The 16,246-nt window shown below is 37.4% G+C and overlaps 1 protein-coding gene across 2 annotated transcripts in view; it reads right to left on the bottom strand.

Annotated features, from left to right (window-relative positions):
* The window catches only part of LOC124608216 (uncharacterized protein C05D11.1-like), a 135,369-nt gene that overhangs the window by 68,366 nt on the left and 50,757 nt on the right, over positions 1-16,246 (bottom strand). For both annotated transcript variants that reach the window (XM_047139968.1, XM_047139969.1), the window contains 2 exons: positions 5,745-5,867; positions 5,421-5,575 (listed from right to left, as the gene is read on the bottom strand). In XM_047139968.1, coding sequence (XP_046995924.1) covers positions 5,421-5,575; positions 5,745-5,867 — 278 coding nt within the window. The remainder of the gene's footprint in view (positions 1-5,420; positions 5,576-5,744; positions 5,868-16,246) is intronic.

Here is a 16,246-nt window from a genome sequence, read left to right on the forward strand (position 1 = left end):
AAATATTTACAATAATGCTGATGCAAGACTGACTGACCCTTGTAATGAATGTCACAAATTATCCTGGAAATGGCCGCCAATGACAATAGTGTGCTATGCTCGATTTCAAATTGTGAGATACATGTAGTAGCTTTGCCCAAGAAATAGCAGCAATAGTGTTAATGCTGTTCTACTATAGCTCTTATAATGAGTGAGGATTATTCGAGTACATCTGACCCTTCAACTTGTCCCATAGGTAAAAACCATAGGGAAAGAGAGGATGTGATCCAGATGGCCAGGAGGTTGCATTGCCTGTGCTGATTGTCCTTTCCTCACTGAACACCTATGGCACTCATGACAAGAATGTCAAGGCAGTGTGTGCTACTACTTCGTCCTGCTGTCCGATTACGATACAGTCGTTCATCATCCTCGAGTTGATCCACAAATGGTTTAAACAGTTTCCGGATATACTGAGTAGCATTTGATAAACAGTTTGGTGAAATAATTGTGTTACAATGCAGACACTGGACACTGTGCAACAAACACCAATCTTGAGATTATACAACAAGTTTTCCAAGTATTGATGGGGATTTCCTGATGCTTAATGAGCGTATTCTGCGAGCTGACATACCCTGGCTTTCTGAACCAAGCCTCATCTGTACAAATGGAAAACAAGATTAAATGGCTCTGAGCACTATGGGACTCAACATCTGTGGTCATAAGTCCCCTAGAACTTAGAACTACTTAAACCTAACTAACCTAAAGACATCACACACATCCATGCCCGAGGCAGGATTCGAACCTGCAACCGTAGCGGTCGCGCGGTTCCAGACTGAAGCGCCTAGAACCGCTTGGCCACACTGGCCGGCGGAAAACAAGATCTGAAACTCCTGATTCCATTTCACTCAGAAACTACTGGCAGAATTCTACATACAAAAGTTCATCTAAACATTTTAATTCATGCTCAATAGCAAATTTGCATGGATACAAGTGCAGGTACTTTTTGATAATGTTTCAACATTATGATCTCTTAATTCCTACCAACACAGATAAATGAGTTTTTGTCAGACTTTTCTCAGGCTTTCCTTGACTCAAGCAATACTGTGTAAGAATTCTTTCAGATTGTTACAGCTTTTATTCACAACAGAGCCCATTTCGTGTAATTTTACCAATAATTTTTTTATTGTAAACTTTGCTGAAGATTTTGCTAAAACACTTCCAGTCAAACTCTTGTGCAAGCCATTACACTTGTTTTTCATGAGTTAAGTTACTTGACAATGAACATGCACTGTTTATTTGATAATTACTTTGTGCTACATTCAACTGGTCACTAAACATGTCTGCTCCTCTCATTCACTCAAACATGATGACACAGAGAAATAGTCAGGGCAGAGTACGTGGGAAATGTATATGCTCAGATATGTGATAGCAATTAATTGGTGATTCGGAATCATGGTTTCCATCATTTTCTATGATAAGCAGTTCTTCTGTTCATTAACATAGGTCTATTCTGTGTCAGTCTTATAAATATTTCCAGTCCAGTTTTATTTGTCCAGCCTGTATACAGAGTGAGGCAGCTAAGAAAGGCACCCCAGATAAATCCAGAATGAATAAATACATCAAGAAGCAGTTTTTGCCAAGTTACAGTTGACAATATGGTGAATTTCCTACGTTCACCAGCAGTCTTAATCATTTATACTCACTGAATTACAACACTATCTTTTTTTCTAATGGTACTATATACATTTTTCTGTTGGATTTGAATGGAACTTCTAAGAGAACTTCAACGACATAACATATATGGGACCTGGTCAAATAGTATCAAGATAATAGTACTGTAAATCCCTGTCGTGCTGTCAGAAGAAAAAGTTCCATACACATCTGCCCTATTTTACCAAATATAAGCAAACATGTAGCTCAGGTATGGTTCTTTTGTTTACCTGTTGTGTTCTGCTGTTGTAATAATGAGATAACTTGCTCATATTGCTATTGAGACATTCACAATGTATGCGGCAGTCGAAAAATTGAATATTGTTTATGTCAAATGTTGCCGAACTATTAGAGCAACAGTAACACTGTATGCTGAAAAGTATCCAGATTGTGCCAAGCACTCACGATTTGTCTTTGCAAGTATTAAAGTTCCAGAAACAGGCAGTGTGAAGAATGAAATATGCCAAGGGAAATGAAGATCAACTGATGAAAGAAATAGAACTAACATTTTAGCAGCAGTAGCACACTGCAATTGTCACTAAGAGGCATCTCTGAAGAGCAAGAGGGACCTACCAAATGGGTGCTCTGTGAAGCTACATTCTATAACATTGCATCCTCTTCATATTTCGCAGCATCTACAGCTTCACGCATTGAGTTGCAAAATTAGTTAAAGTTCTTCGAATTTTATCAACAAAAAGTGCAAAGCGATGTGGTATATGCTGGCAAAATTTTGTTTAAGAAAGAACCATCATTTACAAACCACAGGCATGCCAAACTTTGCAATATGCACTAATCTTCAGTTGAAAATTCACACTGAATGAAAGAAGTGGATAAAAACAATACTCTTGGTCTATCCTTGTTTGGTGCATTTAAACACACTCAAGGTCAAATTCCTACAATATGATGATGCCGCAATTATTGGAAGACATCCCACTGGACACAAGGCAATCAGTGTGGTACCAATGTGATGGGTTCATAATGTGAGGACAACTAAACAATCTAAAATCAGAGATGGTAAGGTAATCTATATTAAAATTGAGTGAAAGTCCAAATCCGCAATAGCTGGGTTTTTTTTTTTTTTTGTGTGTGTGTGTGTTTCCACTATATGAAAATTGGTTTCATACCCTGGAGGTATATCTTCAGGTCATACCTGTTTACAGAAAAAAGCTATGTAAGTAAAAGCACTATTAGTCAACATAACCTACCAAAGTAGACAGTAAAGTGATGTACTCACAAAACAAATATTTCACGTGCCATGAATTCCAAAGTAAAAGTGCGCGCCAAAACGTCACTACTCAGTAAAATCGCAGATGAAATGGCAGAGGGGCATCCGATCCAAACCATGCATGATCACTCATACATCTCCAAAACTCAGTCAAAAGATGAGCCTGGACAGTACATGACAATTCACATATGATAGGATAAAACTTATGAGCACAAAACATTGCAGAATGAATGTAATGTGAATAGAAACACTGGTCACAGCAGTGGTAGAGTATAAAAGAGAAGATACCTACCCTCATCAAAATCTGCGGGAGAAACAAATATAATAGTACATTAATGACTCCCAAGGATTAGGTGTCTTAATTCTTTGTTTCTACCATGGTTTCTGATGATGGGAGGTATCTTCTCTTTCATGTGTTTTAATTTACATTATGTTCATTCTGCAATGTTTTGTGCTCACAGGTTTTATCCTATCATATGTGGATTGTCACGTGCTGTCTGCGCTCATCTTTTGATTGAGTTCTGGAGATGTATTAGTGACCATGCATGGCTCAGATTGGATGTCCATCTGTCATTTCATTCAAGGTTTTAGCAACAAGTGACATGTTTTTATACGCACTTGTACCTTGCAATTCATGGCACACGAAATATTAGTCATGCGAGTACGATGCTTTACTGTCAAAGTTTGTTCGTTAGGTTATGTTGACTACTAGTGCTTTTACTTATGTAGCTGTATTCTTTATGCAGATATGACCTGAAGATGTACTTCCACAGGGTATGAAACTGGCTGTGAAAACACAAGAAATAGCTAGTGTAGATTTGGACTTTCTCTCACTTTTAATTAGACTATTTTACCATCTCTGATTTTAAATTATTTGATTGTCCTCCACATTATGCACAGATTTTTTTAGTTGTGGTTGCCCGACCTATAAGGTTATTTGTATGACAGATGTCATTCCCATTCCACATGTCATGACTGACACTCTTGAGCATTGTTCAGGAAACTCAGAACAGTCTGCAGATTCATCAAACTTAACAGTGACTAAACTTAAAATTAAAGGTCCTTTAGAAGACACTGACGACTCCCAAAGGCATGAAATGCTTTATTAACAAGGGCCTGTGCCGTTTACTCCAGATGAATGTCAACGTGCAGTATTGTTTCTCCAGAATCCCTTTTTAGTGTAACAGTGCTCAAGGTCAACATTTTAAGTGCTTGGTAAGACATCCGTGATAATAAATACAAAAACTACACCCGAATTATGTGCTTGCTTACATTTGGTATAATAGGACAGGCATGTATGGGAACCTCTCCTCCTCATCGCAGGATAGTGGTTTGCGACACTGCTATCTTGATACTATTTTACCAAGTCCCATACATGCTATGTTGTCGAAGTTTTCTTTGAAGCTTCTTCCAAAGTTCTGTGATTATAAACAATAAAAATTACTTGTGAACCTTGGAAAATTCTCCTATTGTCTGCTCTAACTTGGCAAATACTGCACCTTGATATATTCATTCATTCTGGATTTTCAGTGGCCAGTCTCAGTTGCATCACACTGTACACTGCTCCCCCACACATTTGTAACACAGACATACTTATTAGAGATCAGAGCTAACAGTAACACTCATCTATTGGCATGAGGAGAAACCAAAAAAGCTTGTAAAAATGGAGGCAGGCAGTGTATTTTAATCCTTCTTCCCCACAAACATACACTGATCTTCACATTTTCCATAGCAGTTCCTGCTTCGTGCCACTGTCTCCAACAGTCATCGTAGAGTAACTGGTCTACAGATGATCTCACACAGATCGAAATCAGTTACATTTTAAGAAAAAATAAATTATGTTTGTGGTTAAGATAGTTCCTTAATTTTAAAATTTTAATACCTGAACAACTTCATTTATATCATGAACTGTCAGTATACAGAGAACTTATGTACACTACTACAATGTCTGAGTGCGAAACATCCCAAGAGATTAAAATTATGTGGCAGAAGGGAACTTGAAACAAGACCCTTGTCTTTTACAGATGTGTTCTGACCAAATGATCTACCTAGGCACTTTTCAAAGCCCACCTCTAAGGTATAAACAATAAAGGTACCCTTACTATACTTTTCTATTCCAAAGGTGTTCTCTGACACATTGGGCAGAACTAGCATTCCCTGGAGAAATGGTAGGGTGGAGAGTGGCTACTCAACAAACTAAAGATTGTTTCCAGCCACTGATTCAACAAACAATCTACATTTATCAGCATGTTTCATAACAGCAAAATAGAAAGATTCGCTTTGGAAACAACCTTTCGATCGTAACCATGCCACTATTGCAGGAGTCCTTCTCCAGTAAGGTATGATGGGAGAGACACTGCAAAGTTTGGAAAGGAGGGACAAAGTACTGCCGCTGGTACTGCAGAACTGGTACCAACTGCAGAAGCAAGAAATTGCCAGTATTTTACAAATACTGTCAGCTGTTGATGTGTTTTCTGCTAAATATTTCTCTAAAGCTGCAACAGACCTATATAGTTCCTTGACTGCAGAGGGGCCCCGCCATGCGATGTAGACCATACCATGATCCTCCTCATCGCATGGGTATGGTACTTCCAAATCCAAGCTTTCAGTCAGCGGAGGCACTGGCGACTGCCACGGACGTGTGAAGGGGGCCCTATTTCCCTGCAATAATTTAAAGAACTGAAAACTATCTGTTTGAAAAGCATATATAGTTTTATGATCTCTACAAGAATTTGCAATTACAACTATATTGTGATATTCAAGACATGCTTTACCAATGTGCTATTTACCCAAGAGTTAGCTTGTCACAACTTTTTTTCACAATACCAACCTTAGAAACAATTTTCTCCTCAAGTGGGACCAAAGCTTCGAAGACATCTTCTGGTTTCACTTGTCCAGTAATGATTAAAGTCAGGTTCTCTGGTCGATAGAACTGTTTATGGTAATTGCGCACCTGTGGATCAAGAAGTGTGTCACTTAAGAAAAGTGAATGAAATATTATAGACAGACAGTATAAAGATTTTGCAGAGCCATTATAAACAGAATAAGAGAAATAAGTTCAGATTCTTCGCATAATAATAATAATAATAATAAAACAACAGATCTGAGGAATGAGCTGTGTGGAGCAATTTTATAACAACGCCCCCACAGTATCCCGGAAGATCAGAAAAGACTGCATGAGACATTCAACTGCATAGGATGCTGCCATTCGCCACAGTCAACATTCTGTTTAGATGGTGAAAAGATAACTGAAGTCAGTGACTGCAGAAGGAAACACTCTTGAAAACTTTCAATCATGTTAGAGCAAGTGGTTGCAGGAATGTGTGTTCTGTAATGGTACAGAGAATCGGGGACTGATTTTCATGCATAAACTCTGCTGATGAGCAGATTTGTCTCCAAGGAACAGCATTAGCTGTTGGATTAGGTACTATCAGGACAGATCCAGTTGCAATAAACAAGCTTTATAGTTCAACTGACTTAGTTCCGCAAGGAAACTGTGAAACTGATAAACAAACAAATGAGAGAAGCATAGTAATAGTAACAGAACTAGCAGTACAAACAATAGTACTAGCAGTTCTGTAATTGGCTAAAGAATCAATGGCTCAAGTCAATTCCAGAGGCAGCAGCTGTCACAGTGGTATTTATCTAATGCTCATAAATTGGCAATGCGTCAGCTCACACACCCAATGGAATAACTCTTTGACATAACCAATGTGAAGCGAGAAGAGCGGCACCATATTTTTAGTGCCTAAATTGAAACCATTGCCTTTTTTTTTTTTTTTTTTTTTTTTTGTATTAGCGAGTTTTGAGAGAAGTATTTTCTGATTATGGCACGAGTGCTGCAAAGTGGACCAATTTAAGTGATTTAGTTCTGTATGGCAGTGTTGTCCATTGGTGCATGTCTCATGGATTAATCGCAGAAACACAAAAATATGTCAAATATGGTCATGAAATGACTATGCAATCAAACTATGTGAGCATATCGAGTAAGTGGGTCAATGTTTTTTAATCAGATCATGGAGAATGGTAGGTGGATCAATGTTTATTAACAACATAGCCGCACATTCAATATATTAATAAACACTGATCCTTCTCACATCACTTAACTACAAAAACAATGATCCACTTACTCAGTGCGCTCGCGCACATTGATTGCATAGCGACACAGAGAAGAGAAATATTTCTCTGCCTTTTTGAATATATCATAGGTTGCGATGCTGTCCTTTGTTTGCAGACACTAGCACAGTTTAAAAAGCTGCAGCTCAAACAAGAAGTAATTAAATTTATAACCATCATTTACAGCAATGTTTCACCCTTTCTTCCTAATGTATTACTGTGCAACACTTCATCTGACCGCTGCTCTCTCATTTGCTGTGTAACGCAAATAGCTGACACACCTTCTTTTGTTCCTATCATACCTCAGGGCCAGCACTGACCACATTCCCGAATGAAAGCAGCTGGCCCTATTCTAGACTTTTACTGAGATCAATGGCAATTTTGTAGTGTTGAAAAAACATTTTTCTTTTTCCGTTTCTTCTTCAGTAGTACTAATTTTTTGGTGATATTACTACGCAGCAAGCAGCACATATTTTTTAATTCTTCAAAGTGACCATCTCGGATCCCATAACTTAAATTCCTTTTGCTTCTTAGTTCTTCCTTATTTTTCCATATTCAATCTTGTTCCCATGTTGTCTTCTCCTTTTTCCTGTCCATGTCATCCCTGATTTCTTATTTATTCCACCACAAAAGCCTACAAAATTCAGTATTCCATTCAGAATAATTTGCCTCTGTTATTTAGCAGTCTTTCATGTTGTTTCCTTCCAGCTCCTTTCTTATTTCTATAACTCATGCTACTGTGGACTTCTTTTTCCATAAATAAGAAATATTTGTTTTGTTAGCATGTTCTCATTCAATCAATAGAGATGTCCAAAGAAACATTTTGCATAAGTTCTGAATGTTTTGTACATTTTTGTAGAGCTTCTCATTCCTTCTCGTTTTCTAACCACCTGTTGCTACTGAACCCAGTTTTCTAATAATCCATCTTTCAAGCACTTTATTCTGTCCAGCTTGCAGTTCACCATAAAGTCTTCACAGGTATATAAACAGTCTTGTCTTCTCACTGTGGCATAGCATTTTAGTTTTGTACCAGTAAACCCCTGACAGTTTAAAGAGCTGAGCTGCCATGTATAAAACAGCTTCAAACATCTGGTGACAAATGAGCTAATGTGTTAAATATTTGCTTCCCGTATGTAAGAGAGAAAAATTTTGAAGTTATGCTTGAAGTTCAATAGAAATCATTAAGTGCTCTCATTATGAAACACTGGATGAATATAAACTGGGTAATTTGCACTGCATATTAAGCAAGAATGCTGAAGATTAGATGGGTAGATCACATAACTAATGACGAGGTATTGAATAGAATTGGGGAGAAGAGGAGTTTGTGACACAACTTGACAAGAAGAAGGGACCGGTTGATAGGACACGTTCTGAGGCATCAAGGGACCACAAATTTAGCATTGGAGGGCAGCTTGGAGGGTAAAAATAGTAGAGGGAGACCAAGAGATGAATACACTAAGCAGATTCAGAAGGATGTAGGTTGCAGTAGGTACTGGGAGAAGCTTGCACAGGGTAGGGTAGCATGGAGAGCTGCATCAAACCAGTCTCAGGACTGAAGACAACAACAACAACAACAACAACAACATTCAGCAAGAACTACTTTATCATGCATCTCAATGTTCTCCTGAACTATGTTTCATACAACAATATAATTTTTCAGGTACATTTAGTGGTATATGTAGATACCGTATGCAAAGTGAGTTGATAGTAAACAAGTAACAAATTTAAATGTCATGCCTGATGAAGATTTACTGCACATCATTTTAAGCAACACCTAGTTTTTCACTAATCTTAATTTTTTATGACTTTGTAATTCCTGAACTAAGTGTCATACCAGGATATAGTTCTGCAGGTACATTCCAGTGGTCATATGGGGATACTGGCTGCAAACTGTGTTACAAATAGAATTAACAGCGAAGACATAATAAATTGAAACACCGAGCCAAATTCTGCATGAACAGTGAAAATTCAATAAACTTTTTTCCTTTCATCATTTTGTTGGTGGGTTGATGGGTGAGTGGGGGGAAGGGGTTTGCCAGCAAGAAACAGTTTCAAAAATGTTTGGAATTATGTGTAAACTTTATTGGAAGAAGTCACTAGGTGCTGTCATTCTCAAATCATCATCATCAGTTGTCTGGCTATATTAGCAGGTCCTTTGCCTCTCCATTTTCTGGGATCCATTGCTTGCTGTATGTTGTACCGTCCATCATGTCATCCAGTATCTGGAATCTCTCTCTTCCTCGCTTCCTTTTCCCTTCTACATAACCTTCTAAAGCTGTTTTTATCAGTCCGTCGTTCTTTCTTAATATATGCCCAATCCAATTTCTTTTTCTTCTTTTTATTACATTTAGTAATTGTCTTTTCTCTCCCACTTTTCTCAATACCTCTTCATTTTTTACTCTCAAATACTAGATGAATAAAGTCTAGACATTTGTGCGCCATCAATTACATTGCCTTGAGACAAACGCCAAGTTACTAACTGTAAAATTTGTCTTATTTAACCTTAGGTTGTAGCTCTTAATGAGAAGATTTTGACAGCACTTTAAATTTTTACATTCAGTCAATAATCAAGAAAACATGGAAAAATACACTTTTGTTGTCCCTGAAAACCATTAATAAGCAACCTGTATATGGATCAGAGATGCCTTGATCCAGGTTCTGAGATTTCTGAAGATACTTTTCTTGTTGTACACATTGTTTGTTGAAACATTTGCTCTTCCCATTTTGCCAACTCTTACATCAATCTCAAATGTTTCTAGTCAAATCTGCTGTACAGTATCTCAAAAATATTTCAATTTTCAAACTTGCTCTATTTTACTCAGTTGTGTTTATGTACTTTGTTGCATTTTTTAAATACTTGTCATGGTGTTTGTTTCTACCGACGAGTGAGTGGCTGTGGAGGCCTTCACTGCATCACTCGCATTGTTAGCGGGTTGGTGCTGGACAGTCCCCTTACGCCTTTAGGTGCTGCAGTATGCCATAAAAGCAAGGATATTCAGTTACCTAATGTTGTTCTATGATTTTTAATCTTAACTCTATGCAGTGTCCTGTAAACAAAATTACCGCTATGCCAAACAAGCCACCCAGTAAAAGTAGATACTACACTTGGGGCTACCCTTCCGAAGCCAAGGTGGGTTCCTAGCTTCTTTAAAACACAAACAGTAAAGGTGATAAGTCATGCCCTTCCCTAATATCAGTTGCTACTCAAATGCCTGAGTTATTTTGTTCACAAATTTAACTTAAGATATCATATTTGTTTGAGTTTCATGAATTACATTTGCTGAATTTGCTTTGGCACTGAATTCTTTAATATTTTACCTATTATTTCTCTGTCTACAGAATCATATGCTTTCTTGAAACAAATAAATTATATTGTTAAAAGTTTGCCCATTAACATTCTGTGGCAAATTATTGATTTTAGACGAAATAAAATGTCGTGTGGCTAGAGCCTCCCATTGGGTAGACAGTTCGCCTGTTGCAAGTCTTTCAAGTTGATGCCACTTTGGCGAATTGCATGTCGATGGAGCTGAGATGAGATGGGATGAGACGACGATGATGATGATGATGATGATTAGGACAACACAACATCCAGTCCCCAAGCGGAGAAAATCTCCGACCCAGCTGGGAATCGAACCCGGGCCTCTTGGCATGACATTCCGTCGTACTGACCACTCAGCTACTGGGGCGGACATTGATTTTAGATAAAAAGTCTGTTCTATACATAATCTTCCCTTTCGAAAGCACCCAAATGTTCACTCATTTGCTGTAGAGGCGAATTTTTGATATTTTGTATATCAGTGGTAGAAGTGATACTCCTCTGTAATTCTCGAAATTTTGTATGTATTGCTTCTTATGTAGCGGGTTAATTATTGCTACTTTCCATTTGTCTGGAATATTTTCTGTTTTCCAAATGTTTTCAAAAAACAAATGTAGAGCTCGTCTAATTCTTGATTCTGACAGTTTGAATAATTCTGCGGCAATTGAGCCTCTCCCACTTTTGTTTTCATTTTTGTGTGTTCTGATGATTTCATGAATTTATAGCAATGTTGACGGGAAATCTCTCTCAGTATTTTCTTATAATACTGAAAACTCTGATTTAACTGTAGGAATTGGACAGTTTAAACACCTGTCAAAAATTTTTATTACTATTCCACAATATTGTTTGTTATTTATACAATTTTGTCAGTATCGCATTTGAAAGAAATGCTTACTAACTGATATGCTTTAAACACACACTTAAAAGCCTGGAAAAAATTTCTAGTATTATTTTTGGTGAAATTTTGTTGTACTTCCATAAGCTGAGATATTTTAAAGGTTCTTTTGATTTTTTGGATTACTTTTTATGTTTCTTTTATTTGTTGTTTCAATTGTTCTAGGTGTTGATATTGCTGCTGCTCTTCTTTTTAACATCTCCAGTTTTGAGCCCTTTGTTCTGGAGGTTCCACACAATGCCTGTTCCACAATATCCTCTTTATCTTCTTGGTCAATCATTATGTCTTTTCTGCCACATTAATAATTTGTTGTTGGAGTTCATGTCATTCACCTTTTAGTTGTTTCAATTTCTTCTCTAAATATTTCTATATTTTCTTTTGTAATACTGGCTGTACTGATGTATCTCTTAACTTTCTCAGTTGTCTTCTTTATTAAAGATGGGAATAATTAAATTTGGTAAAAAGTTTCAGACAGATTATATAATAGTAAGACAGAGATTTAGGAACCAGGTTTTAAATTGTAAAACATTTTAAGGGGGCAGATGTGGACTCTTACCGCAATCTATTGGTTATGAACTGCAGATTAAAACTGAAGAAACTGCAAAAAGGTGGGAATTTACAGAGATAGGCCCAGGATACACTGAAAGAACCAGAGGTTATAGAGAGTTTTAGAAAGAGAATTAGGAACAACTGACAAGAACAAGGGAAAGAAATACAGTATCTTTGAGAGATGAAATAGTGAAGGCAGCAGAGAATCAAGTAGGTAAAAAGACGAGGGCTAGTAGAAGTCCTTGGGTAACAGAAGAGATACGGAATTTAATTGATGAAAGGAGAAAATATAAAAATGCAGTAAATGAAGCAGGCAAAAAGGAATACAAATGTCTCCAAAATGAGATCGACAGGAAGTACAAAATGGCTATGCAAGGATGGCTAGAGGACAAATGTAAGGATGTAGAGGTACATATCGCTATGGGTAAGATAGATACTGCCTACAGGAAAATTAAAAAGACCTTTGGAGAAAAGAGAACCACTTGTATGAACATCAAGAGCTCAGATGGAAAACCAGTTTTATTCAAAGAAGGGAAAGCAGAAAGGTGGAAGGAGTATATAGAGGGTCTATACAAGGGCGATGTTCTTGAGGACAATATTATAGAAATGGAAGAGAATGTAGATGAAGATGAAATGGGAGATATGATACTGCATGAAGAGTTTGACAGAGCACTAAAAGATCTAAGTTGAAACAAGGATCCAGGAGTAGACATCATTCCATTAGAACTACTGATAGCCTTGGGAGAGCCAGCCCTGACAAAATTCTACCATCTGATGAGCAAGATGTTTGGATTCCATAGAAATGCTGAAACACATGAGGCAATACTGACCCTACAACTTATCTTAGAAGAAAGATTAAGGAATGGCAAACCTACGTTTCTAGCATTTGTAGGCTTAGAGAAAGCTTTTGACAATGTTGACCGGAATACTCTCTTTAAAATTCTGAAGGTGACAGGGGTCAAATACAGGGAGCAAAAGGCTATTTACAATTTGTACAGAAACCAGATGGCAGTTATAATAGTAGAGGGGCATGAAAGGGAAGCAGTGGTTGGGAAGGCAGTGAGAGAGGGTTGTAGCCTATCCCCGATGTTATTCAATCTCTATATTGAGCAATCAGTAAAGGAAACAAAGGAAAAATTTGGAGTAGGAATTAAAATCCATGGAGAAAAAATAAAAACTTTGAGGTTTGCCGACAACATTGTAATTCTGTCAGAGGCAGCAAAGGACCTGGAAGAGTAGTTGAACGGAATTGACAGTGTCTTGAAAGGAAGATGCAAGATGAACATCAACAAGAGGAAGATGAGGATAATAGAATATAGTCGAATTACATTGGGTAATGCTGAGGGAATTAGATTCGGAAATGAGACACTTAAAGTAATAGATGAGTTTTGCTATTTGGGGAGCAAAATGACTGATGATGGTTGAAGTATGGAGGACATAAAATGTAGACTGGCTATGACAAGGAAAGAGTTTCTGAAGAAGAGAAATTTCTTAACATCAAGTATAGATGTAAGTGTCAGGAAGTCTTTTCTGAAAATATTTGTATGGAGTGTAGCCATGTATGGAAGTGAAACATGGACAATAAATAGTTCAGACAAGAAGAAAATAGGAACTTTTGAAATGTGGTGCTACAGATGAATGCTGAAAATTGGATGGGTAGATCATGTAACTAATGAGGAGGTACTGAACAGAATTGGGGAGCAGAGAAAATTGTGGCACAACTTGACTAGAAGAAGGGACCTGCTGGTAGGACACATTCTGAGGCATCAAGGGACCATCAGTTTAGTATTGGAGGGAAGCATGGAGGGTAGAAATCGTAGAGGGAGACCAAAGGATTCAAACACTAAACAGATTCAGAAGGCTGCAGGTTGCAATAGTTACTTGGAGATGAAGAAGCTTGCACATGATAGAGTAGCATGGAGGACTGCATCAAACCAGCTTCTGGTCTGAAGAAGATAACAACAACAACAACAACAACAATTAAATTTGAACCTTAGAAAGAATGATCTGAATTAAATTTCTATCCTTGATATTCCTTTTTGACACGATTATGTGATCCAGCTGAAATTCTCCTAGAATTGGGTACACTCAAGTTTTGGATTTTCTTAGTAGATTGTGTAAATTTATGGACATAAGTTTAAAGTTGAATATTTTACACATACAGATAAGTATTCCACCATTTTTGTATTTTCTTCTCAAGTCTGCTGAATTTTCTGTTTCATTATTCTTAAATTTCTTTTCCTCCCCTTGCACACTGAAATTGCTGATAAGTATTTTAATGTATGTTGGAGATTTCAAATTATAAGAGATCCCAAAATTGATTCACTTTGTGCAGATTTCTTCTGTTATCTCCATTTATGGGTGCTTCAAATTTCATAAGATCAATCTCTTATTCTTGCTCTTCATTGTGAACATGGACATCCTTTCTGACTGACTTTAAAGCTACTATACTATAAATGATTTTTTTGTTGACATAAAATGATGATCCAAAAATCAGTACTTTCTTTTTTGTAACTGCTAGTTTCCCTTTATATATTCTGCAACATTGTGTATCAACTACATTCTCCTCCAAGACCCTAGTTTCCCGCAATGTTAAAATCAGTATATGGTTCTTCTATAGAATTAATTGCAATTCTTTCCATTTTCCAGCTTTCAAAAGAATTTATGTATTCAATGTTCCAAAACAGTACTTCCAAGCAATAGAAAATCCAGGGTAGAATCATGACAATATCGTGGATAGGTCTGGATTCAACAGCCAGAGACTGTAATTTTTTACATGTTTGACAGTCTTTTTGTTGTGCCTATCTGTGAGTCAACATATCCACTACAGGGTAAGCAGCAAGTCATCCTTTTCATAATAATGTCAAAACAATGCCCCCTAACTTAAACTAGGAAGGTATTTCAGCATGTTCAAATTCTCCTTCGCTGCAAATGCTAGAACTTCCCAGAATTACCAACTGACGTAGAGCACCTATTACACAAACATTCTACAATTTGTGATTGTAAACTGTAGGTAGCAGGAAATGCAGTCATCATGGAATTCTGTGAATAAAATCAGGTAGTTTGCTAAGCACATTACTGATTTAACAGGAAATGCAGTCATCACTGAACTCTGAGAATAAAATCAGGTTGTTAGCCAAGAACTTTACTGATTCAGCCATTGCTAATGTGTAAAACAGATGTTGCCAGAGCACCATCACTAACATCTGGAATTATCATGCTTTTGTCCACTTCATTCTTAAACAATACACTGCCTCTTTTGCCACCTCCAGTGTCTGATGTCCACTTCTCTGCCTTGAGGTAATAGTAATTATTATATATATTTTTTTATTAAATACAAATATGTGGGTTGTATGGACTATTTCAATTATCTTTTATTTGTCCACTTCATTCTTAAACAATACACTGCCTCTTTTGCCACCTCCAGTGTCTGATGTCCACTTCTCTGCCTTGAGGTAATAGTAATTATTATATATATTTTTTTATTAAATACAAATATGTGGGTTGTATGGACTATTTCAATTATCTTTTATTTGTTAAGTATAAATAAATACAATTTTCCACCATTTTTGTCACATTTGAACCATTTATTTCAATATCTGTTAACTTTTATTTTTACAGAATAGATGTCAGATTCTTTTCCGATTCTCTCACTTCTTATGCCCTCTCTTGGAGTGGCCTTCAACTGCACATGAGAATCTCGTTTCTGGTGCTCAGATCTAGAATTCATCTCTGCAGTTTGGCACACATGTCTGACTCCTGTAAAACAAGAGCTGAGAGTCGCTGTTCTGTGGAACGTTTGTAGCATTTCTCTTAAATCCACCACATGGCCAAGGACACCCACATGGCACTCTCCTGTACCAACTTGTTTAGGGGCTCTCTGGAGGAAACTTTGTCTCCCAAAACCCCAAATCCCTTATATGGTTCAAGTTCATTGACGATATCTTCATGATGTGGGCCCAGTGCCAAGAAATCCTAACCTCATTCCTCCACAGCCTCAACATTTTCTCTCCCATTTAATTCACCTGGTCCTCCTCAGCCCAATGTGCTACCTAGTTGGACATTGATTTCCATCTATCTGATGGTTTCATCCACACCTTCTGTACATATCAAGCTAATAAGCAACAATACCTGTATTTTGATAGCTATCACCCCCACCACAGCAAAAAATCACTTCAATATAGTCTGGCCACCTATGGACTGAACTGTCCATTGTTCCGGAAGTCTTAAGTCCTTAGCCCACACACAGATTTCCTGTGCCCTATCTCCGAACACCCCTAATCTCCACACCAGCCCCATTAACCAGCTCACTTCGCTATTTATCATCATGGCCAGTAATGATGGCCTACCCTATACTCTTACCACCCTTCCTAAAGTGGTATTCTGCCACCCGCTCAATCTACACAATATCCAGTGTGGCCCACTCACTCCCAACCCCTTGCCATAAGGAGTCTTA

This window comes from Schistocerca americana, chromosome 1, assembly GCF_021461395.2.
Source record: "Schistocerca americana isolate TAMUIC-IGC-003095 chromosome 1, iqSchAmer2.1, whole genome shotgun sequence".
Lineage (NCBI taxonomy): Eukaryota > Metazoa > Arthropoda > Insecta > Orthoptera > Acrididae > Schistocerca > Schistocerca americana.